Below are 26185 nucleotides of genomic sequence, written 5' to 3' on the forward strand. Positions count from 1 at the left end.
GCATAGCAGCACAAACGCTACCAGACTACTTCGCCGCCCAGGCCGGGAGGAGGGTGGGAAATGCCCGGATCAAGCCTAATAAGGAAACGTCAGGAGGAACAGTGGGCGGGTTAGTAGTAGCGTGTATACAACGCCCGCTCAGGTTTCTCCCACTGATCCGCCGCGTGGGGTACTCGGCTCGATTCGCCGTGATCAGGGCCTTTCAGGGGCGACAACAGCAGCAAGACTTTCCCTCCAAAATGCAGGTAAGCAAAATTAGGCCACCCCCCACCCCCGCCAAGTGGAAAGTCTCGCGTGTCTGAGTAATAGTGGCGGGATTTCTAGGGACGGTCCGGAAGAATGCCTTGGTTAGCTAGATTTCTGCTTCATGGGTTGGGTCAGGAGTAGGCAAAGTGGGCTCTTCAATGACTTGTGGATTTCAACTCCCAGAATTCCTCAGCTAGCATGATTGGCTCAGTAATTCTGGGAGTTAAAGTCCACATGTTTAGAAGAGCCAACTTTGCCTACCGTTGCGTAGATTTAGCGTGTGTCATCCAACGCTAAGTCGACCCACTTATATCTCCAGGTTTGGCAGATTTGTGGACTTCAGACTCTCAGAATTCGCCCAGCTTGGGGCAGTTCTGGGAACTGAAGTCCACATATTTACAAATGGCCAAGCTTGTGTAACACTGGAGTAAACTACAGGTGTGTGTGTGGGGGGGGGGGGGGTGACTCTTCCGCCTGTGGTTTTTTCCCCGCTTGGTGAACCTTCGTTAAGCGCATGCTCCGAGACCGCTTTTCCGGGTACTGTGGCTGAATATACACAGAGATTAAACTATGTAATTTAAGAATCTGCGAGCTCTGATGATGTTACCTAGTTTGGATAATGAAACGTCTGCAAGGAAGCAAACAACCAAACTCACAGGGCACCAAGGGTACCTTATTTCAACCTGAGATACAAACCCTCTCCTTTATTAGTGTAAGATCTCATGGTCTATCTAGTCTGCCCTTATGCTGTTTCCTGTATTTCACCTTAGGATGGATATATGTTTATCCCAGGCATGTTTAAATTCAGTTACTGTGGATTTACCAACCATGTCTGCTGGAAGTTTGTTCTAAGCATCTACTACTCTTTCAGTAAAATAATATTTTCTCACGCTGCTTCTGATCTTTCCCCCATCACCTCGAGGTTCGACTACTGCAACACTCTGGGGCTACCTCTGAAAAGTGTTGGGAAACTTCAGTTCATGCAAAATGCGGCTGCGAGAGCTATTGTGGGCTTGCCTAGGTTCGCCCACGTTTCTCCAACACTCCGTGGCCTGCACTGGCTGCCGATCAATTTCTGGTCACAATTCAAAGTGTTGGTAATGACCTATAAAGCCCTACATGGCATCAGACCAGAATACCTCTGAGACCGTCTTCTGCCGCACGAATTCCAGTGGCCGATAAGGTCTCACAGAGTTGGCCTTCTCCGGGTCCCGTCGACTAAACAATGTCATCTGGCAGGCCCCAGGGGAAGAGCCTTCTCTGTGGCGGCCCCGGCCCTCTGGAATCAACTCCCCCCAGAGATCAGAACTGCGCCCACCCTCCTTGTCTTTTGTAAATTGCTTAAGACCCACCTATACCACCAGGAATGGAGGAATTGAGACATTTCCCCAGGCTTATATAGTTTTATGTATGGTATGCTTGTGTTGTATGGTTTTATATAATGGGCTTTTAGATATTTCTTCTTTTAAATCTTAGATTTTTTTATTGTATATTGTTTATTATTGTTGTGAGCCGCCCCGAGTCTGCGGAGAGGGGCGGCATACAAATCTAATAAATTATTATTATTATTATTATTATTATTATTATTATTATTATTATTATCTAACCTCAGATTGTGACTCCTTGTTCTTTTTTTACTTCCTATTAGAAACACTTCCCTCCTGAACCTTATTTAACCCTTTAACATATTTAATGGTTTTGATCATGTCCCCCCTTTTCCTTCTATCCTCCATACTCTCCCTAAGTTCTTGCAATGTTGCTCCTGTGTTTGGAGGAGTAGCATTTAGTATTTAGCTCTTTATACTGCTTCATAGTGCTTTTACAGCCTTCTCTAAGCAGTTTACAGCATCAGCATATTGCCCTCAACAATCTCAGTCCTCATTTTACCCTACCCGGAAGAATTCTGTACTTAGTGGGAAGTTATGTGTTAAAGAAAGGTTTGTACTCTTGAGTTACATTTGTGTCCACAAGCAGATTGGTTGCCTTCACCCAGTGTATAGTTTCTTTCAAAATGATAAACCTGAGCCCACTCTATTTGGCTTAGCATTACAAGCAGATTACCAGTAGTTCATTACATTTAATCAAGACAAATATACTGTCTTTATTTGCCTACATAATAAAACTTGGGAAGGAAATCGGAAGGAAGTATAAACGTTTCAGCAAAGTGCTGTTCAGCCATTCAGAGGTTTGGGGTTTTTTCACATTTTTATCAGTTTAGCAAAATATAAAATGCAAAATAAAATAGAAAATGAGCGAGAAAAGGGAAGAAAATAAAGGGTATAGAGGGAAAAAGAAAGAAAAAGGCATTGACTTACAACTCTCTTTAGCATAGTAGAAGATAATAACATTACTCTCAGGTTGAAGCCATCGTTTTGAGTTAGTGACTTTGGCCTGCCACAAGTAGAATAGTATTGTGGGAATTGGGGAGGGGTGGCTGCATGAAAGGGAAAGATAATAGCCACAACAAATTCTTTCTAGAAATTCAAGGTCATCCTTTGTTCAGCACCAGCCGGACGTACAGGGGAGGATCATGCCAGATGACATGGCTCTGCATCTCACTTCGGGCACGCGTATCATAAGTTCACCATCACGGTCTTAAGGCATATATTTGTACTGCAATTTCATTATTTTAAGCTATTGGTTGCTTTTTCTTGATTTTTTCTTATGGAAACAGGCTTGGATATTTACTCACGTGCAAAAAATGTCCCCCTGGGTTCAACTTAATTGTCTCCCTTGATTGTCTTTCTTTCAAGAGGACTATATCATCCAAGGGCATGGGGTGAGGTATCATCAATATGCCGATGATACCCAGTTATACATCTCCACCCCATGTCCAGTCAACGAAGCAGTGGAAGTGATGTGCCGGTGCCTGGAGGTTGTTGGGTTCTGGATGGGTGTCAACAAGCTCAAACTCAACCCAGACAAGACGGAGTGGCTGTGGGGTTTGCCTCCCAAGGACAATTCCATCTGTCCGTACATTACCCTGGGGGGGGGGAATTATTGACCCCCCTCAGAGAGGGTCCGCAACTTGGGCGTCCTCCTCGATCCACAGCTAACATTGGAACACCATCTTTTGGCTGTGCCGAGGAGGGCGTTTGCCCAGGTTCGCCTGGTGTACCAGTTGCGTCCCTATTTGGACAGGGAGTCATTGCTCACAGTCGCTCATGCCCTCATTACCTCGAGGTTCGATTAATGTAACGCTCTCTACATGGGGCTACCTTTGAAAAGTGTTTGGAAACTTCAGATCGTGCAGAATGCGGCTGTGAGAGCCATCGTGGGGCTTCCCAGATTTGCCCACGTTTCTACAACACTCCGTGGCCTGCACTGGTTGCCGATCAGTTTCCGGTCACAATTCAAAGTGTTGGTTATGACCTTTAAAGCCCTACATGGCACTGGACCAGAGTACCTCTGGAACCACCTGCTACTGCACGAATCCCAGCGACCGATAAGGTCCCACAGAGTTGGCCTTCTCTGGATCCCGTCCACTAAACAATGTCGTTTGGTGGGCCCCAGTGGAGGAGCCTTCTCTGTGGCGGTCCCGGCCCTCTGGAATCAACTCCCCCTGGAGATTAGAACTGCCCCCACCTCATTGTCTTTCGTAAGCTACTCAAGACCCACCTATATCGCCAGGCATGGGGGAACTGAGACACCTTCCCCAGGCTTTTATACTTTATGTTTGGTATGTATGTATTGTTTGGTTTTAAATGATAGGGTTTTATATGTCTTTTTCTCTTTTAATATTAGATTTGTTCCACTGTTACATTGTTTTTATTATTGTTGTGAGCCGCCCCGAGTCTTTGGAGGGGGGCGGCATACAAATCTAATAAATAATAATAATAATAATAATAATAATAATAATAATTATTATTATTATTATTGTGTTAGCTGAAATATTTCATTAACCATTCACTGTATCTATGCAGACATGCATATTGGGTTGTAGTCGTGGGGTTTTGTATTCCTTCTTGTCAGCAATCCACCATGTTTTTCAAAGGGATCTTCAACCTTTGTAGTAAAGTTGGTACAGTCTTAATATGTAGGGAGCCAGAATAAGGTTGTCACATTGGCATCTGGGAATGGTGTCCTTACTATTTTATATCCTAGGATCCTAACGCAGATACAGAATGGAATGACATCTTACGTAAAAAAGGCATCCTGCCTCCTAAAGAAAAGCTGAAAGAGCAAGAACAGGCGGAAGAAGAAAAGGAACAGCAGCTCCTCCAGCAACAATCAGTTGGCAAGTATTCTAGTTTAGAATGCTGAATTAATATGAAACTATCATTACCCAGGTTGCTGGGTTATTTATCACCTCAAAATATAGGAACCTTCTCGCTGCAAACATGGGCCTCATTACCTTAAGGGGCCCTTGTGTAATCGTATTTTGAGTTTGTGATGTCTTGGGTGAAAAGGTTTCTTTTTTCTTGTACAGTGGTACTTCTACCTAAGAACACTTCTACTTATGAACTTTTCTAGATTAAAAACCGGGTGTTCAAGATTTTTTTGCCTCTTTTTAAGAATGATTTTTCACTTACAAACCTGAGCCTCCGAAACTGTAACTGGAAAAGGCAGGGAGAAGCCTCCATGGTGCCTCTCTAGAAATCTCCTGGGAGGAAACAGGGCCGGAAAAGGCAGGGAGAAGTCTCTGTGGGGCCTCTCTAGGAATCTCCTGGGAGGAAACAGAGCCAGAAAAGGTGGGGAGAAGCCTCCATGGAGCCTCTCTAGGAATCTCCTGGGAGGAAATAGGGCCAGAAAAGGTGGAGAGAAGCCTCTACGGTGCCTCTCTAGGAATCTCCTGGGAGGAAATAGGGCCGGAAAAGGCAGGGAGAAGTCTCTGTGGGGCCTCTCTAGAAATCTCCTGGGAGGAAACAGAGCCAGAAAAGGTGGGGAGAAGCCTCCATGGAGCCTCTCTAGGAATCTCCTGGGAGGAAATAGGGCCAGAAAAGGTGGAGAGAAGCCTCTACGGTGCCTCTCTAGGAATCTCCTGGGAGGAAACAGAGCCAGAAAAGGTGGGGAGAAGCCTCCATGGTGCCTTTCTAGGAATCTCCTGGGAGGAAACAGGGCCGGAAAAGGCAGGGAGAAGTCTCTGTGGGGCCTCTCTAGGAATCTCCTGGGAGGAAACAGAGCCAGAAAAGGTGGGGAGAAGCCTCCATGGAGCCTCTCTAGGAATCTTCTGGGAGGAAACGGCCGGAAAAGCCAGGGAGAAGTCTCTGTGGGGCCTCTCTAGGAATCTCCTGGGAGGAAACAGAGCCAGAAAAGGTGGGGAGAAGCCTCCATGGAGCCTCTCTAGGAATCTCCTGGGAGGAAATAGGGCCAGAAAAGGTGGAGAGAAGCCTCTACGGTGCCTCTCTAGGAATCTCCTGGGAGGAAACAGCCAGAAAAGGTGGGGAGAAGCCTCCATGGTGCCTTTCTAGGAATCTCCTGGGAGGAAACAGGGCCGGAAAAGGCAGGGAGAAGTCTCTGTGGGGCCTCTCTAGGAATCTCCTGGGAGGAAACAGAGCCAGAAAAGGTGGAGAGAAGCCTCCACGGTGCCTCTCTAGGAATCTCCTGGGAGGAAACAGAGCCAGAAAAGGTGGGGAGAAGCCTCCATGGTGCCTCTCTAGGAATCTCCTGGGAGGAAACAGGGCCGGAAAAGGAAGGGAGAAGTCTCTGTGGGGCCTCTCTAGGAATCTCCTGGGAGGAAACAGAGCCAGAAAAGGTGGGACGAAGCCTCCATGGTGCCTCTCTAGGAACTCCTGGGAGGAAACAGGGCCGGAAAGGGCAGGGAGAAGTCTCCATGGAGCCTCTCTAGGAATCTCCTGGGAGGAAACAGGGCCTGCACCCTCCCCGTGGTTTCCCCAATCATATGCATTATTTGCTTTCTCATTGATTCCTATGGGGAAAATTGCTTCTTCTTATAATCTTTTCTTCTTAAGAACCTGGTCATGGAACAAATTAAGTTTGTAAGTAGAGGTACCAATGTACTTGAAAAATAAGGATCAGGAGTGTCTATGGAGGTGCTCAGTCATCCAAGTCAAGGTTGTTCCAAAGATGCTTTATCAAGAGGCAACTGGACTTTCTGATTTTTCTTTGAAGATGTTTCGCTTCTCATCTAAGAAACTTCCGTCCATCCTTTCATTCCCCACCAGAGCTGAAGAAGCATCTTGGATGAGAAATGAAACATCTTCAAAGAAAAACCAGAAAGTCCAGTTGTCTCTTGAAAAAGCTCCTTTGGGATAAGGACCAGGAGAAATTTTCGGAACTGTTTGTGTTTCTGATGACTGGTTAAACTCAGCTGAATTTACAACTGCTGTCTACATTGTAGGCTGGGATTTAATTCTCAGGATATATAATTGATAGATATCAGCCCTCACCCTAATTTCCCACCTTTGGGGGCGCCTGTGGGAGGGCCCAGCGGTCGGCGACGGCGCTCCGAGTAGAGGGCCATCAGCTGCAGAATTCCCGAGCAGAGGCCACCGCCATGGCAGACACCAGCAGCGAGCGCAGCAAAGCCCCCAGCTTGCCGCCCCGTTGCCCTGGCTTCAAGTGGAACGTATCAACGCTCCGAGAATTAAAGGGAAGGGATTGGGAGGCGGAAGCGGAGCTTTTATTTAAAGAAGCAGGATGGCTTCTTTAAATAAATTTTTAAAATTTATTTCAAAATTTTTCATTTATTTATTTATTTATTCATTCGTTTATTTATTTATTTATTGAAAACCCGTGGCATAAACTTTTTGCGAAAGTCGGACACACGAAGGTCAAGGGACCACTGTCATTTAAAAAACATTCATGGTTATTCACTCAACAAAACATACTAAACACTCTGGTCAGGGGGCTAAGATCTAATGGCCCCAAGTGTTTTAGAAACTGTTTTTTATCTCCAACCAGGGGATAAAAAGCAAGCAGGTGGACTCAAAACCAAACTAATGTGCTGAAGCTGACCAGACTAAGGACTAGCCAGATGAATACCTGGTAGACAGATTATTTTTCCCTATTTTCCTCCCTCAAAACTAAGATGTGTTTTATACTCTGAAAAATATGGTACTTCTGGTCTTTTTTTTAGTAAGGCGTTTGGCAACTACTGTAGATTATGATTTGTTTTTAATTCAAGTCAAGCTGCTCTTGAGAAAAACCTTATAGAAATTCAGAGAAAGGGTATTGTTTTGTAAAGCGACAAAATGAATAACAATTTTGTAAACAATACTCTTTGACTGAGAGCAACAAACTGCATACATGTTTCTAAAAGTCATAGTAATTTTAGAAACATGGCCCCAGGTCAGTGATGGTGAACCTTTATTTGCTCAGATGTGAAAAGGGAACACTCACGCATGTGCCCACACTCATAATACAGTGCCCACCCCCGTTCATGCACACACAGCCCCCGTGCTGCCTCCATACGCATGCGCGCAGGGCTCACTGAAGACTCCGGAGCCTGTGGATAGTGAAAAATGGATTTCAGCTTATTTTCGGCCTTAGAGAGATTGTTTTTGCCTTCCCCAGCTTTCAGGAAAGCCTCTGGAGCCTGTTGATGGTGAAAAATGGATCAAATGGCCCAACTGGAAGTTTTGAAATGTACTTCCTGTTGGGCCATTGGGCCGTTTTTTACCCTCCCCAGGCTTCAGGAGGCTTTCTTACAAATGCCTTGTCATACAAACTTTTCGATATACAAACCCGGGGTTTAAGATTTCTTTGCCTCTTCTTACAAACTATTTTCACCTTACAAACCCACCGCCGCCGCTGGGATGCCCCGCCTCCGGACTTCCGTTGCTAGCGAAGCACCCGTTTTTGCACTGCTGGGATTCCCCTGAAGCTCCCCTCCATGGGAAACCCCACCTCCGGACTTCCGTGTTTTTGTGATGCTGCAGGGGAATCCCAGCAGGGGAATCTCAGCAGTGTAAAAATGGGCGCTTCGCTGGCAACAGAAGTCCGGAGGTGGGGTTTCCCAGCGAGGGGAGCCTCAGTGAAATTGCAGCATCGCATAAACACAGAAGTCCGGAGGTGGGGTTTCCCATGGAGGGGAGCCTCAGGGGAATCCCAGCAGTGCAAAAACGGGCGCTTCGACTGGCAAAAGGGGTGAATTTTAGGCTTGCACGCATTAATCGCTTTTCCATTGATTACTATGGGAAACATTGTTTCGTCTTACAAACTTTTCACCTTAAGAACCTCGTCCCGGAACCAATTAAATTTGTAAGACAAGGTATCACTGTACATTGCTCTTGAGTTAAAATGGTATACAGTAGCCCCCCCCTCGTTGCGAGGGTTCCGTTCCAGGACCCCCCGCAACGAGCGGGTTTTCGCGAAGTAGCGCTGCGGAAGTAAAAACACCATCTGCGCATGTGCAGATGGCGTTTTTACTCCCACAGTGCTAGCGAGGAGCCGAAGATTGGGGGCGGGGCGGCTGTTTGCCGCCGGCATGGAGGGCTTCCTAGCAGCCCCCCAAACCCGGGTTGGGGGTCCGGGGGGCGCTGGCTCTCGGCGGTTTCGAGCTGAGTCCGGGAGCGAATTCGCTTCCGGACTCAGCTCAAAACCGCCGATAGCAAGCGGCAAGGAACGGCTTGTCTCGGCGCTTTCGAGCTGACCGGACTCAGCTCGAAAGCGCCGAGACAAGCCGTTCCTTGCCGCTTGCTATCGGCGGTTTTGAGCTGAGTCCGGAAGCGAATTCGCTTCCGGACTCAGCTCAAAACCGCCGATAGCAAGCGGCAAGGAACGGCTTGTCTCGGCGCTTTCGAGCTGACCGGACTCAGCTCGAAAGCGCCGAGACAAGCCGTTCCTTGCCGCTTGGTATCGGCGGTTTTGAGCTGAGTCCGGAAGCGAATTCGCTTCCGGACTCAGCTCAAAACCGCCGATAGCAAGCGGCAAGGAACGGCTTGTCTCGGCGCTTTCGAGCTGACCGGACTCAGCTCGAAAGCGCCGAGACAAGCCGTTCCTTGCCGCTTGCTATCGGCGCTTTTGAGCTGAGTCCGGGAGCGAATTCGCTCCCGGACTCAGCTCAAAAGCGGCGAGAATGAACGGCGTGGGCGGGCGAAGGGCGGGCGGCAGCGAGGAGTTTGCGTGGGCGGTGGGGAAACTCCTCGCTGACGCCAGCAAGAGGGGGAAGACCCAGGGAAGCCGCTGCCATCTACGCATGCGTGCCCGGCACGCATGCGTAGATGGTATTTTTGACTTCCGGGTTGAAAAATAGCAAAGTACCCTGTTCGCAATGGTTGGGGACGCAATAAACGGGGGATCACTGTATACAAAATATGCCCCCACTTTGGTAGAGGGGTATGAATGTTGTCTGGTGGCGGGCACTAATCACTGAGCACTTGTTATATGTTGTGTGTGTGTTTTATATTATACAATAATAAATATATAAATATTTTTTAAAAGGCTGAAGAGGGTGAAAAACGGCCCAACCGGAAACAAACTTCCGGCTGGACCATTGGGCTGTTTTTCACCATCCACAGGCTCCGGAGACTTTCCTAAAGTCTGTGGAAGGCAAAAACAATCTCCTCTCCACCTCCAAAAGACCGAAAATCAGATGGCCAGCATGCACATGCGTGCTGGAGCTGACATGGAAATGCCTTGTGTGCCCTCAGACATGGCTCCACGTGCCACTGGTGGCACGCATGCCATAGGTTCACCATAACTGCCCTAGGTTAATGGGTAATTTAAAATTCCAGAGACCTGAAAATGGCATGTTTGCTTGCTTGCTTGCTTGCTTGCTTGCTTGCTTGCTTGCTTGCTTGCTTGCTTGCTTGCTTGCTTGCTTGCTTGCTTAATTAATTAATTAATTAATTAAGTCATTCATTCATTCATTCATTCATTCAATTTATATGCCACCCATCCCACTCTTGGAGCAACTGAGGATGGCTTACGAAATGATAAAAAGATAAATATAAGAACAATTACAATTAATTAGAATTAAATAGAGATTATAAACCAAGGGGATGGATAGCACAGGACTGTGGTATTCACTCTTACCCCATCATTTACCACCATTATAGAGTGCCCCCTCTATAACAAATTTCCAAGCTTGGCCTGTTTCAAACTAAGGAGAGTCACGTATTTAGGAAATCCGCTTTAGATCAACTAATATAACTGGTAAGGTTGTTCATGGGACTGGAGAGATGGTCTTAGCATGTGATCATCAGTAAGATGATTGTTTTTGAACCTATTTGCTTGATTCACGGGGTGTTCTTTTCAGAGTTAAAAATTCTTTTATTGAGCAAGATCGTCGCTCTTGGCAAGGATTATAATTGCCTTTCTTACTATACGTCATTTAAAAAAGAAACAGATGATTGCTGCATAAAGTAAGAATTGGCTCAGTAGGAGCAATAGCCTTGTAGCAAATGAATACTTCCCAGCAAGTAAGTTCGCAGGAGCAAAGTTAATGAGATGGCATCATTCTGAGGGCAATAACAATTAGGTTCAAGTCTGTGTAGAAGTGATTCACTTTTCCCTTTGCAACAAGTGTGTGAACATCTAGGGGAGAGGACTGTGCCTAATTTAACAAACCATCATTTTCACAGCATGGTCAGTACCAGGACTTCCCAGCTTTAGCAACTTTAAAATATGTGGAGTTCATCTTTCAGAATTCTCAAAGCAATAAGTCCACTGGTCTTAAAGTTTCCAAGTGTAGTTGATCCCCACCACGTTGTCAAAATCGCATTGTCACAGTGGAGGGACTTAACGTATCAGGACTTTTTCCCCCTTCGCTAAAGGGGCAACCTGCACAGAGTTTGACAACCCTGCTCTACACTAGCCAACTGCAAAGTTTCTTAATGAGATTCCCCTTTAAACTCACCAGGGATATTGAAGTTGATCCTCATCTGTTACTCATCTGAAGCGCCTCCCTTGCAGAGACGAGCCTGACACAACGATTAACATTTGAAAAAGCCTTTAAACCATTTTTGCTTATTTAAACTATTGGTTAATACTGATGTTTTTTATTGATGGATTCAGTTGGTGGCTTTGACTTCTACCCAATTTAAACAAATAAATATGAAAAAGATAAGGATGAAATACATAAGATGAGATGAAGTCCAATGTGTCCACTCCTCCTGCTGTCCTACCCCTTCTACTTTCTGACTTTCTGAAAAACAAATAATGTTCCTACTACCTGGATCTTTTTTTTTTTTAAATAAATATTTTTTATTGATTTTTAACAATTTAACATCACACAACATAAAACAGTGCGTAGTGAATTGTGCCCACCACCCCGACATACACACATTCCCCACCACCAAATTGGGGGTATTTCTTGTATAGTCCACTTAACCCAAGAGCAATATATCTGTTTACATGTTATAGAATGATTCCAATTTATTTCTTGTAGCTTGGTCTCGGATTCTGCTCATCATATAACATCTTACCTTGTCCCACCGTCCCATCAGCTGTCCCAACTCAGTTTCATTATCCAAATTTATCCTTTTTTCCATAATTTCAAATTGAATATGGTCCACCATGTACCTATACCAATTTTGCATTGTCCATTTTGTCGCATCCTTCCAACCCAGAACTATTACTGCCTGAGCGCTTTCTATTGCTGCTTTTTTTATTTCTCTAAATCTCTAAATTCTCCCATCGCATTGCTTTTTACTAGTACTGCCATTTCCTTAGTGGTTGTCCATTGTATATTTAACATTCTATTGATATCCTCTTTCACTTTTTGCCAAAATTCCTGCACTATCGGGCATAGTTCCCTCTAAGCTGAGCAGTGAGCAATCGCTCACTTAAAAATCATCATCAACTCAGAGTTTTTCAAACCTGCCCAGAAGCCGAGAGGGAAAGAGTGAAGGAGAGAGAAAGGAAGAGAGGAAGAGAGGAAGAGAGAGAAACAGATTGAAAAAAGAGAGGAAGGGAAAGAGAAAGAAAAAGAATGGGAGTAAGGAAGAGAGAAAGAAAATCAAAATTTAGTTTGAAACTAGCTCAACTATTTAAGAGGCATTTTGATATTGATAGAGTTGCCCTATTATGAGCTCACTGTTATAGACACACAGTACAGTATTTTATTTTGAAATTCTCTGAGGCAAAACAGGATGGGTTTTTTGTTTGTTTGTTTGTTTGTTTGTTTATTTACTTACTTACTTATTTATTTATTTATTATTTCTGTGCCGCCCAGTCCCGAAGGGACTGCTGCTCAGACATTATACTTTTCCACCCCCCCCAAAAAAAAATTAGAGGGAACACTGCTATCGGGCATTCCCAAAACATATGCATAAACACTCCTTTGTCTTGACAACCATGCCAACAATTCCCCCTGACATTCTGCTGAAAATGTGCGAATTGAACGGGAGTGAAATACCACTTATGTAATATTTTCCTTCTCATTTCCCTGATTCTTGTATTTTTAATTTTCCTTATATCTTCTACTATATTCACCATTTCTTGTGCCTCTACTAATATCTCATTTTGCCACCATTTAGTCAATCCATCGATCGTGTCCCCGTCTGACTGCACTAGCAATTTGTATATATTAGTTGCTTGCGCCTTTATCCCCTCACTTTTTTCTCTTATTATTTTTTCTAACCCTGTCTCCTCCCTCCATAATATTTCTTTATTCTCCCTTTCATTTAGATATTTACATATTGCATTTATTTGTAGCCACCTTCCCTTACCTAACCACCATTCTATACGATTTCTACTTGGCCTGCCATCCTTCTCGTATAACTGTTCTATCTTAGTTATCCCTCTTCCCTTCAACTCTCCTATAACCCTATTTAAGTTAATTTCATTTTCTCTATTTATTACATAAAGCGATGACAGTTTAGATTTATATAATCCTATTTTCCCCTGCCATTTTTTCCAAATTTCCATAGTCCCTTTCATTGGGCCTATTAATTTACCTATATCACTCCTATTCCACTTTCTAAAAATTAATTCTCTATTGTTCATCCCGTTTATCTGTTTCTCCAATTTCGCCCATTTATTTTCACCTAATTGCAACTCCATTAACCTTTCCATTTGAAAAGCTTCCCTATACAGCTCCAAACATGGAACTCCCCATCCCCCCTCTTTTTCATTCACAATTAACCACTTTTTTCTTATTCTTGGTCTCTTGTCTTCTTCAATCCAATAATTTAATTTTTTGTCCCACTCTTTAAACTTACATACCGATAGCCCCCCCGACAGCACCTGAAATAGGTACATCATCTTGGGAGCTATCATCATTTTTAAAGCTCTTATTTTAGAGAGTCTCCTTAGCTTTTTATCTTTCCAACTCCTCATCTGTTTCAACATTTTCCTCCATATTAATCTATAATTAATCTCTTCAATTTTCGCTGGGTTTTTCAATAACCAAATTCCCAATTTTTTTTTTTTTTAAAGTCCTAATTTCAACCCTGATTCTTTCCTAATTTCTATCTGTTCTCTCGGATCTATATTTAAACACATAATCTCTGATTTTTCCATATTAACCGACAGTCCCGATTCCTGCTTAAACTCTTGTAAAATATTTATTATACCTTTAATCATCTCCATCGGGGTCTGGGTCAATATAATTGCATCATCTGCAAATAAATTTATTTTCATTTCTAATTCCCCTATTCTATATCCTGCCCAAGTGTTATCTTGTCTTATCTTATTAACTAAGATCTCTATTGCTATTATGAATAATTTTGGAGATAAAGGGCATCCCTGCTTGGTGCCGTTTAATATTTTAATACTCTGCATTCTTTGTCCATTCACTCTTATATATGCTTCATTTCCTTTATAAATCTCTTTTATAGTTTCACAAAATTTCCCCCCCATATTTAGTTCGTTACATAATTTATATAAATAGCTATGGTTAACTTTATCGAACGCTTTATAAACATCTAATTTCAAAATTCCCAATTTCCTTTTAGTAGCGGTAGCATGGTGCATCACATTCATTACATTTCTAATTGGTTCACTTATTTTCCTTCCCTTCACAAATCCATATTGATCCTCTTCAATTATTTTTGGTAAAATATTTTCTAATCTATTTGCTAATATTTTCATAAATATTTTATAATCCTGATTTGCCAAACTGATCGGACGGTAAGACCCAGGCTCTCTTAAATCTCGACCCATCTTCGGAATGGTAACAATTTCTGAAAGCTTCCATGTCTGCGGGATATCACGATTTAACAATATATTATTAAACAATTTCCCCAAATGCGGCAACAACACATCCACAAAAGTTTTATAGAATTCCCCTGTAAACCCATCTGGGCCCGGTGCTTTGGCTTGTTTTAACCCTTTAATTACTCTAGCAATTTCATCTTGTGTAATTTCTGCATTCAAAATTTGTTTATCTTCTTCACTTACTATTTTCCCAACCTTGAGGACTCCTATCTTCACTTGCTCCTCTTTATACAAATCTTCATAATATTTCCTCATTATCTCCTCTAACTGGTCATTACCATATCTAACCACTCCACTAGTGTCCCTCAATGCTAAAATACATGATTTTTCTTTCCTCTTCTTCAGATATCTCGCCATTTGCTGCATTGATCTTGTCCCCCAGCTCTGTATTTTTTGTCGCATCGTCATTCTCATCTTGTTCCATTTAATCTCATCATACACCATCAACTGTTTCTTTTTCAATTTCAATAAACTATTCCAATCTCTACTTTTCGTTAATCTTAACTGCTCTTGTATCAAATCTATTTCCCTTATCTTCCTTTCCCTCTCTCTACCCCACCTCTTCCTAATATCCGCTTCCATACATATACATTGTCCCCTCATGAAGGCCTTACATGCATCCCATACAATTGATTGTTTAATACCACCCACATCATTAATTCTAAAATATTCTGATAACTCTGTTTGCAATTTCTCTTTATCTTGTTCCCTAGCAGTTACAACTGCATTATATCTCCAAATTCTTTGACTACGTTCCTGACCTATTTCCAATTCTGCCAATAGTGGAGCATGATCTGATATCCATATACTTTTAATGTCTACTTTTTTAACTTGTATGTTGCCTCCCCTATTCATTAATATATAGTCTATGCAGCTAAATGTATGATATCTTGCTGAATAGTATGTAGCTCTGTTTAAAATATCTGCATGTAGATCCACCATATTAAGTCTGTTTAAATGTAACATCCTGCTATTTGCAGTCCCATTTGTTAATTGCATATTAAAATCTCCTGCCAAAAAAGTTGAGCCCTCCGTAAAGTTGTCTAACTTCTTAGTATTTATTATAAATTGTTTTGTTTTCACATTTGGGGCATAAATTGCTGCTAATGTCAGCTTCTTTTGATTTATTTTCCCTTTAACAAATATCCACCTTCCTTCTCTGTCTTTCTGAATTCCCACCTCTTCAAAATTAACCCTCTGATGAATCAGAATCGCTGTGCCTCGGCTTTTTTGTGTTCCTCTCGACTCAAACACCCATTTCCAATTTCTATCATTAATCAAGTTATCCCTTCCTCCCCTTCTTTTATGTGTTTCTGTCAAAATCATAATATCCACCTTGTATTGCTTAGCCATCCTTAATATCCTAAAACGTTTCAAATCCGATCCCAAACCATTCACATTTAAAACCATTATCTTATACTCCGTCATAATATACAAAAATCACCCTTTTCCCCTCTTGTTTTGCCCTTGGTTTATTTCCCCCCCCTTTCTTTACCCCTATTACCTCCCCCAACGTGCCTCCCCCTGTGCTCCCCCCACTAAGAGGGGAGAAGACAAGAAAAAACCTTGCCCATACATGAGGCACATTATCTGGATTGCGTTCCCACTCAACTAGCTCCTCTTTCAACCCTTTTTAATTTTAATAAAGAGAAAATTTCTCCCCCCCCTTTCTCCTTTAAATAATTCCTTCTTTAATTTTAAATTCTTAAACCACCTTTTTCTCCCCCCTAGACTTCACCCACTGAATGACAGATATACAGGAATCCCAAGGCATCTCCAAGAAAAATAATAATACTAATAACAATAACAATAATAGTAATAGTAATAATTCTTTTCCTTTTTTTTTTTTCACAACAAGACAAGGGACCAAATACCATCACTTTCTGGCTCTCTTCTCACGCAGAGCCCGTGTTTTTCTCTGCTCCTTTCTGATGGCCTCCACCTGCCCGCTTAACTCCTTCAGCTGCTCTTCCCTTCGTCTTTCCTCCTCGTCTGGGGTACTCCGACCGTCAAAAGCCTCTTCTCCTTCATATGCTAGTGCTCCAGTTTCATCAAACTTAATCCCCAGTTGATCCAATGAAGCCTTTCCCTCCTCCAATGAACGTGCTCTGTACATTTTATTGTCCTGGAACACCAAGATGGCCACTGGGTAGCCCCAGCTAAATCTGGTTCCACTTTGATATAACCGGTTTGCAATTGGTTTCAAAACAGCTCTCGCTCTCAGGGTTTCCCAGGAAAGATCCCTCAGAACCCTTATCTCATTTCCGTCTTGTTTAAGGCTCATAGAAGTCTTCAAAGTTTTATAAATCATCTCTGCTTTTTTTTCACTGAGGAAAGCGATGACCACATCTCTCTGCCTCCCGTCTCTTCTGGGGGCCGCCCAGTGAACTCGCAACAACTCCTCCAAGCTGACATGCACTCCTGTCTGTTTATTTAACCAAGCACAGATCGCTTCTGTTTAAATCAGAGGCCGAATCCATTCTGAACCCCCATAAACGCAAATTCCTCCTTCTCTGTCTGTCCTCTAAATTTGCGATTCTATCATTTATTTGTTTTATTTTTCCATCGTAATCCATCACTTGTTTCTCAAATTTCAGAATCTTTCCAGCAGAGGATTCCTTGTCCTTTTTAATTTGCTTTACTTCTGAATCCAGCTGTTCCATTTTAGTTTCTACTTTATTAAATCTCTGTTCAAATCCACTACAAATGTCCAGCAATTTATCCAGTTTTTTTTCAATGTTCGCTAAGCTGGAAACGTCTTCTTTTTTCCCTCCCTCTGCCATTTTAAGATTTATTGTACTCACTTATCACTTCCTTGTTACAGCGAAAGCACCTCCGTCTTTGCTTGAAATCGTAAATCTTCAAATTCTCTTTGATACCCGCAGATTCCTGTACCTCCTATTTTTTTCTAAGAATGATTTATAGTATTTTTAAGGGAGAGAAAACTCTTTACATTATATATTTATTCGGAGCCAGAGGTGAAAATGCCTAGAAACCACTACCTGGATCTGTGTTAAATCAGAACCCTAGATGGTATGAACTCTAAACTGCACTCAATAACAGAGAAATAAAATTCTCCTTTAGGACTTTTTGCAGAGGTTGAGAAAGCAACAGATGAATCAGGTAAATGCAAGGTTATGCTGGCTAAGAGACAAGATTTGGTTCTCTACATGTGTTAGCTCCTTGGGACTTATTAGAAACTCTCAAAGAGGACTGTTATTTATTCCTGCCGACACAAAGGTGTACGGAGCAAAACAATTGTTGACATAACATGCAAGCTGTCTTTAAAGGGCTTCTATTCATAAAATTTACAGGTTTCATATTCCAAAGAGATCTTTGTGTGTATTGTACATTGTGTATATATTGACTACAGTGTGCATGTATGTGTGTGTATTGAATACATTGTGTGTGTATTGACTACAGTCTGAAATTTGTCTTTGGTAAGAGTTACCAAATTCTTTTTTGTACTGATGACCCTGTATTTCTCCCATATCAGTGCATGCAAACTGTCTTTAAAAGGCTTCTATTCATAAAACTTACAGGTTTCACATTCACATTCATACAGGTGTCTAATTCTGTATTGTCTAGAGCAGTGTTTCCCAACCTTGGCAACTTGAAGATATCTAGACTTCAACTCCCAGAATTCCCCAGCCAGCAGTTGCTAGCTGGGGTATTCTGGGAGTTGAAGTCCAAATAACTTCAAGTTGCCAAGGTTGGGAAACACTGGTCTAGAGTCTGTAAAATTTGTCATTGGTAAGAGTTACTAAACTCTTCTTTTTATTGATGATCCTCTATTTCTCCAATATCAGTTAAGACCTATGAAGATATGACTCTGGAGGAACTTGAAGAAAATGAAGATGAATTCAGTGAGGAAGATGAACGTGCTATAGAAATGTACAGGTTAGAATATTCTATTGAATGCAACATAAATAAAGATATAGATAATTGGAAATTATTGTTGACATTATAAGGTATGGTAAAGAACTCTGGATAAACTTTCCAGTTTTAGCCAAGTCAAGGTTTCTCCTATAACCTATAAAATAACCATTTGTATACTTGTAGTCCTTGTTTTTAGACTGCCTCAAAGCAGCCATTTGCAATTAAAACAACAATGAAAAAGTAACTTTAGAAACAATCCTTGGAATATAACCTTTGAGGGTCTATACCAGTGATTTTCAACCTTTTTTGAGCCACGGCACATTTTTTACATTTACGAAACCCTGGGGCACATTGAGTGGGGTGGGTGGGGGGCTGTGTGGCTAAAAAAAGTTTGCACAAAATTTTTTTCTCTCTCTCTTCCTCCCCTTTGCTCTATTTATTTCTCCCTCCCTCTTTCTTTCTCTCTCTCTCCATCCCTTTCTTTCTCTTCCTTCCTCTTTTTTGCTCTTTCTCTCCCTCCCTCCGTCTCTGTCTTTCTCTCTCTCTCCTTCCCTCTCTCTTTCTCTCCCTTTCTTGCTTTCTTTCTCTCTTGCTCTCTCTCTCTTTCTCTCTTTCTCTTGTTCTCTTTCTCTCTCTTGCTTTCTCTCTCTCTCTTGTTCTTTCTCTCTCTCTCACTCTTTCTCTCTTGCTTTCTTTCTTTCTCTCTCTCTTGCTTTCTTTTTCTCTGAGCTTCGCGGCACACCTGACCATGTCTCGCGGCACACTAGTGTGCCGCGGCACACAGGTTGAAAAACACTGGTCTATACAATAAAGGAAAGCTAAAATTAGATCATATACTTGTGGTCTCCCTTAGCAGCTGCCTCAATTAGTGACCAAGTTGCCAGTCTGAATTATCGCTAAATGAGGACTACTTGTATGTACAAATTCACAGAAATAGTCCCTGCATAAGTGAAATCTAGCAGTGAAATCACTGGCACTCACATCTGCACAAAGCATTTGCAAAACAGAATGGCTTGCAATATATAGGATTGTGTGTTAACAGCTTGTTTCAAAATCCTGAAACAGCCACATCACTTCCGTGCATGCTCCCCCTGTTCCTCTGCCTCGCTCATGTCAGTCTCTGAAGGCTCTGGAGTCAGCACAGACCTCCCAGATGTTTCGGGCTGGATCCCTGCTTCCAGCCCTGAGCCTTCTCCAGACTCCAGGCCTGGCCCATGTTCTTCCCCAGCCTGCTTGCTGTCCGACTCTGCTGGTGGACCATAACAGGCAGTCTCTCAGTTAAGTCAGTCCAAAGCAGAAGGCCCCAGCCCTGTTTCCTTGGCAGCGGGGAGAGGTTTCGAAGGGCTACATTATTGTTCCTTCTGAGGGGCATCTTCCACTCCACCCACAAATGAGCCAAGCCGATGGATCCATCTCTCGCTCTCACAGTTAAAAGTATAGAGACGTACTTTGGATGGCGCTGGCTTCCCATTCCCGTTGTTTTCCTCAGCGCTCCTCTCTCAGACCCAGCCCCCCCTGCTACACCCCGCTGCCCAAGTGTCCTGCCTGAGCCGGCGGCTTCCCTCTCACTTCCCTCTCACTTCCCTCTCAGATGTCCCAAGTCGCCTCCAGACTCAACCTTTCCCTGGTGGGCTTATTCTAATTTTAATCTCCCTTTTATTTTGATGTATAAAGGGTAAAATCTATGGTTTATGACATAATTCGAATGGTAAGCCTGATTACTGGGATTTGTTTAACTTTCCATTGTAAAAGCAAACCATAGTTTCAGAGGATAAATGAACTTCTGGTCGTTATAAACAGCTAATTATCTTTTAAATATACTGCTCAAAGAAATAAAAGGAACACTCATATAACACATCCTATATCTGAATGAATGAAATATTCTCATTGGATGCTTTGTTCTGTACAAAGTTGAATGTGCACAACAGCATGTGAAATTGATTGCCAATCAGTGTTGCTTCCTAAGTGGACAGTTTGATTTCACAGACGTTTGATTTACTTGGAGTTATATTGGGTTTAAATGTTCCCTTTATTTTTTTGAGCAGGGTACTTGTAGTATTGGGATCAAAGCATTTCCCCACATCCATTAAAATTGTCAAAGTTTTATTGTGATTTTACATATTAGATCTCCTAGTTAAATATGGCCTGAACAAGGAATGGCGAGAACAGTGATGACACACCAATGGCATGGGTGCCACAGGTGACACACGGAACCGTATCTGCTGGCACATGAGCCGTTGCCCTAGCTCAGCTCCAACATGTATATGTGTGCGGTCCGGCTGATTTTTGGCTTGCACAGAGGCTCTGGGATGGCATTTTTGGCTTCCAGAGAGCCTTCAGAGGGATGGGGGAGGGCGCTTTTACTCCCCCTGGCTCCAGGGAAGCCTTTGGAGCCTGGGGAGAGCGAAAGCTGTGCCTCCTGATGTTCTGCCGGCGTGTCTCAATCGCCCGTAATTACAAGGTAATTAGTCCAGGAAGACACACACCACACGATAAAAGGAAAACCCAAAAGTTTTTATAAACAGAAAAACAGAAACATCTCCCTTTTTAAATGTCAAAGGGATTTTCTGGCACACACAAGGCACAGGTTAAATGCAGTCCAATTGCTCACCCAATAACTGGGGAAATGAGTCCAGTTCTAAAGTCCAGAGAGTCCATGCACACAATCCTGAACAGCAAAAACCACAATCTTGACAAAACAATGAATCAGATAAACTGCCATGAGGCTAAAACACCAGGCTGCACTTTTATCTGTAGCACTAATTACAGCAGCCCCACCCAACCACAGGTGGCCTCATTTTCTCTTGTAATAATCCTTAGTTGTTGTGTCCTATGCATCACTCTATGCATGCATGTTTGTGTCATTAATTCTTGTTCAGAATCCAGGGTTGATACAGATGACTGATCTCCTGGGCTGTCTGCCAAACTCCCCTCTTCCCTGTCACTCACGCTTCCTTGGTCAGAGGAGACTTTGTCGGCAGATTCTACTGGGAACAAAACAGGCCTGTGGCATATAGATGTCTCCCCCACCTCCACCTCCACATTCCTTGGGGCAGGAGATGGGCCAGAGCTAACCACAATACCTGAGTCCACAGAAATTGGGAAACAGGCCGTTTCTGGCCTCCAGAGGACCTACAGGAGGTGGGAGAAGTTGTTTTCACCCTCAGGCATTGAATTATGGGTGTGGGCACTTGCGCATGCACAATGGCATGCATGCACGTATTTTCAGCACCCGAGAAAAAAAAGGTTCGTCATCACAGGGCTAGAAGTTCTGGGATTTGCAGCCACAGGCATCTAAAGGACCCATATTGCAGAAAGCTGGCTCTGTTCTGAATAACTAAACATTTTTCTATAAAGAGGAAATATTTATATATGTATATGTTTCTTTTTTTAAATTCTATATTATGCAGACAGCAGAGAATAGCTGAATGGAAAATATCCCAAGCAAAGAATAAATTTGGACAGGTTTTGGAGATCTCAGGACAGGATTATATTCAGGAAATTACAAAAGCTGGTGAAAATATCTGGGTGATACTGCATCTTTACAAGCAAGGGTAAGCAAGCATTTCAAGGCTTGTTATCTTCCTGGATAATTTTTCTCCTGTAGATATGATCATTGTGCTACAATATGGCAATCATGCTGCTAATTGCTGTCCAAGGAGAGACATTAAAAGTATAATTTCTCCTTTTATGCTTAATTCAGTTGCAAATCAATAGAGATTGCAATAGAGCTTTCCTACATCTTAACTTTGTGGAAATGAGGATGGTTACCTATTCACATAAGAGATCCTCTTCCCTTCTTCTCAACTTAAAACCATTCATATAGTGACCATTCCAAATTACAATAGCATTGAAAAAAGTAACTTACAACCAGTCCTCACAGTATCCCTATCACAGTGTCCTTTGGTCACGTTATCACAATCAATTTGTTTGGCAACTGCCATGTATTTATAATGGCCAAAAAAAAGTTGTAAAATCAGGCATGACTCACTTAACCATCTTGCTTAGCGATGGAAATTCTGATTTATTTATTTATTATTTGGATTTGTATGCCACCCCTCTCCGAAGATTCCAATTGTGGTTTTAAGTTGAAGACTACTTTAATAGGCAGCCTGCTGAAACTTGTAGAAACATAGAAGATTGATGGCAGAAAAAGACCTCATGGCCCATTTAGTCTGCCCTTATACTATTTCTTGTATTTTATCTTAGGATGGATATATGTTTATCCCAGGCATGTTTAAATTCAGTTACTGTGGATTTACCAACCACGTCTACTGGAAGTTTGTTCCAAGCATCTACCACTCTTTCAGTAAAATAATATTTTCTCACGTTACTTCTAATCTTTTCCCCAACTAACTTCAGATTGTGTCCCCTTGTTCTTGTGTTCACTTTCCTATTAAAAACCCTTCCCTCCTGAACCTTATTTAACCCTTTAACATATTTAAATGTTTCGATCATGTCCCCCCCCTTTCTCTTCTGTCCTCCAGACTATACAGATTGAGTTCATTATGTCTTTCCTGATAAGTTTTATGCTTAAGACCTTCCACCATTTTTGTAGCCCATCTTTGGACCCGTTCAATTTTATCAATATCTATTTGTAGATGAGGTCTCCAGAACTGAACGCAGTATTCCAAATGGGGTCTCACCAACGCTCTATACAGCGGGATCACAACCTCCCTCTTCCTGCTTGTTATACCTCTAGCTATGCAGCCAAGCATTCTACTTGCTTTCCCTACCGCCTGACTTGTAGATACAGTTCTGTTTGGAAACGGTAGCTACAGATCATGAATATTGCCCATTATGGACATTTGTTTTCTTTTGCATATGGAACTTTGTTTTTCTTTCTTCAAATTTAGTATTCCCCTCTGTGCCTTGATAAACCAACACTTAAGTGGACTTGCTAAGAAGTTCCTGGATGTCAAATTTGTCAAAGCTATTTCTACAACTTGCATACCTAACTATCCTGATAGAAACCTCCCCACAATCTTTGTCTACATGGAAGGTGACATCAAGGCCCAGTTTATTGGGCCACTGGTATTTGGAGGCATGAATTTGACAAGAGATGGTGAGTGTTTATTTCGCAATAAACAGAATACTTTTCTGCACAGAAAATTGATTAAGGGAGTCTGCCACCAAACTTCAGTGTATTCTTATTTCCCTTCCTTAAATAATCTCCACATCAAAAAAGTTAAGCTTGCAAAAAATAAATCTGTTAAATAAAATAGATTTTGGGCTTTTTTGAGATAGTGGTCCTCCTTTCCTTCTGCTTTACCAGTTACTATATATATGGAAACTGCAGAATTGGTATGGATAAATGTGCTATTTTTTAAAAAATTGATTGATTTGAATCTTAGGTAATAAAAAAAATGTTTGACTTCCTTTTCTTGGGAGCTCAAATAGTATCAGCATATAGTATGCAAGGCTTGTTATATTTGGCACATCATGGCAATTGTGACATTGTGTGTGATGCACATAATCAATGCTTTTTTTGTAGGATGGAAACTCTGACTATTAACATCAGTCCTTTTCTAGTACATGTTAGATAAACTGTATTATACAAGCAAAATGAATATACAGTGGTACCTCATGATACGAACCCCTCGTCTTGCGAACAACCCGAGATACAAACCCGGGGTTCAGAAAATTTTTGCCTCTTCTTACGAACTTTTTTCTTCTTACGAACCCACCGCCGCCGCGAAGCCCCGCCACCCGGCTGTCGCTTCCCAGCAGCCTCCTAAACCCGAACGCCAAACCCGAACTTCCGGGTTTGGTGTTCGGGAGGCTTCCGAGAAGTCCCCCGGCTGTTTTAAAAGGTGACAGCCGGGTGGCGGGGCTTCCCAGCGGCCTCCCGAACCCGAACTTTTGCCAAACTTCTGGGTTTGGCATTCAGGAGGCCGCTGGGAAGCCCTGCCGCCCGGCTGTCACCTTTTAAAACAGCCGGGGGGCTTCTCGGAGGCCCCTCGAATGCCGAACCCGGAAGTTCAGATTTGGCGTTCGGGTTCAGGAGGCTGCTGGGAAGCCCCCCGGCTGTTTTAAAAGGTGACAGCCAAGCGGCGGGGCTTCCCAGCGGCCTCCCGAACCCGAACTTTTGCCCAACTTCTGGGTCACCTTTTAAAACAGCCGGGGGGGGGGGCTTCTCGGCGGCCTCTCGAACGCCGAACCCGGAAGTTCGGGTTTGGCGTTCGGGTTCAGGAAGACGCTGGGAAGCACCCCCGGCTGTTTCAAAAGGTGACAGTCGGGCGTCATCGTTTTTTTGCGGCTTTTTTTTTGTTGTTGCACGGATTAATGGATTTTACATTGTTTCCTATGGGAAACAATGTTTCGTCTTACGAACTTTTCGTCTTACGAACCTCCCCCTGGAACCAATTAGGTTCGTAAGACGAGGCATTACTGTACTTGTCTAGCACATCAATAGAAATAAGTGCTCCCTCTTTAATGTTACCTACTTCATTTTGTTCTCTTATCCCTTCCTCCCCTCAGTCACTTTAATCATCACATCTGTAGAACTAGTCTGAGTAGCAAATCCAGATCAGGCTAATTTTCCTTTTAAGCTAACATAAATGAGATTCGGCTGATTAGGTTGCCCACAGAGTTAACAGTGTGATATCTGATTATCTTGTACTATTGACTTGCTTCCATTTCTGGGATGTAAGCCAGTGTGAACATGTGCGGTAATAACCTGCTGCTACATGGAAAATGTCTGTTTTGTTGCTGTAAAGAAATAAGTAGGGAAATGGGTGTTTATGTCTTCGAGCTCTACAGAAGATGCCCCCCTCCAGCCCAAACAGTAGTCACAGTTCCAAATAAATTACAAACAAGATAAAGGAGGTGAGATGGAGTGTCCATTCTTGGCTAGCTTTAGCACGTCAGTTAATATCCTGAGTCTTCAAGGAGTTCGTGTAGAACTTAGAATGAAAGTGGAAAAGAAAACAACAGATGGAATTGTTCAGAGGGAGAAGGAACATGGTGATACTTTTTCCTTTCCAACTTCACAAGGCATTCACAATGTGTCATTTCTCCCTGTTGTTTTATCCCTTGCATTTAGAATTAGAATGGAAAATTTCTGAGTCAGGCGCCATTAAGACAGACCTGGAAGAGAACCCCAGGAAACAAATTCAAGACCAGATGATGACGTCCATCAAGTGTTCTGTTCCAACAAAGAAAGAAGAAAGTGACTCAGAAGAGGATTAAAGCCTCATGGGCAGCTCTTTGCTGTGCCCAATTACTCTTCGATGAAACCAGACTATTTATTGAGGCTATACAATAATGTGTTTGATTCCAGCCTGACGAATATCAGTGGTGGTAAAAAGAAACTTCATTATTCATACAGGAATAAAGTAAAAGCAATTTTTAAACTTGACATGCCGTTGAAATCACCTGTAATGGACCATCTTACTTACAAATGTGGTATCTGCCTCTACTCTTATGTGGTATACTCTCTGCTCTACTACAGTGTCACTTTAAGGACTTGATAAAAATTGTATGATAGATTTTGGAAGAGCTACATTGATGACTGTAGGTCTGTATTGATCAGATTAACCTAACCTGCAGTAGGTTAATATCAACATTAAGTTATCTAAATCAGTGGGTTTATCTGCATATTTGTTGAAAATTTCTGAAATTCGATCAACTACAGCTAATCCTCAACTTACAACTATTTAGTGACTTTTTGAAGTTACAGCAGCATAGAAAAGGGGACTTATGACCAGTTTTCATATGACTGCTGCAGCATCCTCGTGGTCAGGTGATCAAAATTTGGACAGTGACAGTTGCACTGTCCCAGGGATGTGTAATCAGCATTTGTAAAGTTCTCAGCTGTTCTTTTTGCTTGCTTTGCTTTGACTAGCAAAGTCAATGGGATAAGCCAGAATCATGACTGATTTAACAAATGGCTTATGGACATTTTGAATTCAATTACGGTTGTAAGTAGAGGACTGTGTAAAGAAAATACAGAACAGTCTGAAATAAAAATTGAGTCTGTTTTTCCTCTTTGGTA

General features: G+C 42.5%; 1 protein-coding gene across 1 annotated transcript; it reads left to right on the forward strand.

The window, feature by feature from the left end:
* Positions 1 to 26185, forward strand: PDCL3 (phosducin like 3). The gene is made up of 6 exons (XM_070751008.1): positions 1 to 245; positions 4351 to 4483; positions 18120 to 18210; positions 21600 to 21743; positions 23046 to 23254; positions 25235 to 26185. The coding sequence occupies exons 1-6, from the start codon at positions 240 to 242 to the stop codon at positions 25378 to 25380; spliced, it is 729 nt and encodes a 242-aa protein (XP_070607109.1). The 5' UTR covers positions 1 to 239; the 3' UTR covers positions 25381 to 26185.

This window comes from Erythrolamprus reginae, chromosome 4 (genome assembly GCF_031021105.1).
Source record: "Erythrolamprus reginae isolate rEryReg1 chromosome 4, rEryReg1.hap1, whole genome shotgun sequence".
NCBI classification, from domain to species: Eukaryota; Metazoa; Chordata; class Lepidosauria; order Squamata; family Dipsadidae; genus Erythrolamprus; species Erythrolamprus reginae.

Bases quoted from the DNA above. Each gene is read 5' to 3' on its own strand.
- PDCL3 (XM_070751008.1), top strand. The intron at 18,211-21,599 runs GTTAGAATATTC...TATATTATGCAG, and splicing joins CGTGCTATAGAAATGTACAG to ACAGCAGAGAATAGCTGAAT. The intron at 21,744-23,045 runs GTAAGCAAGCAT...CTTCAAATTTAG, and splicing joins CTGCATCTTTACAAGCAAGG to TATTCCCCTCTGTGCCTTGA.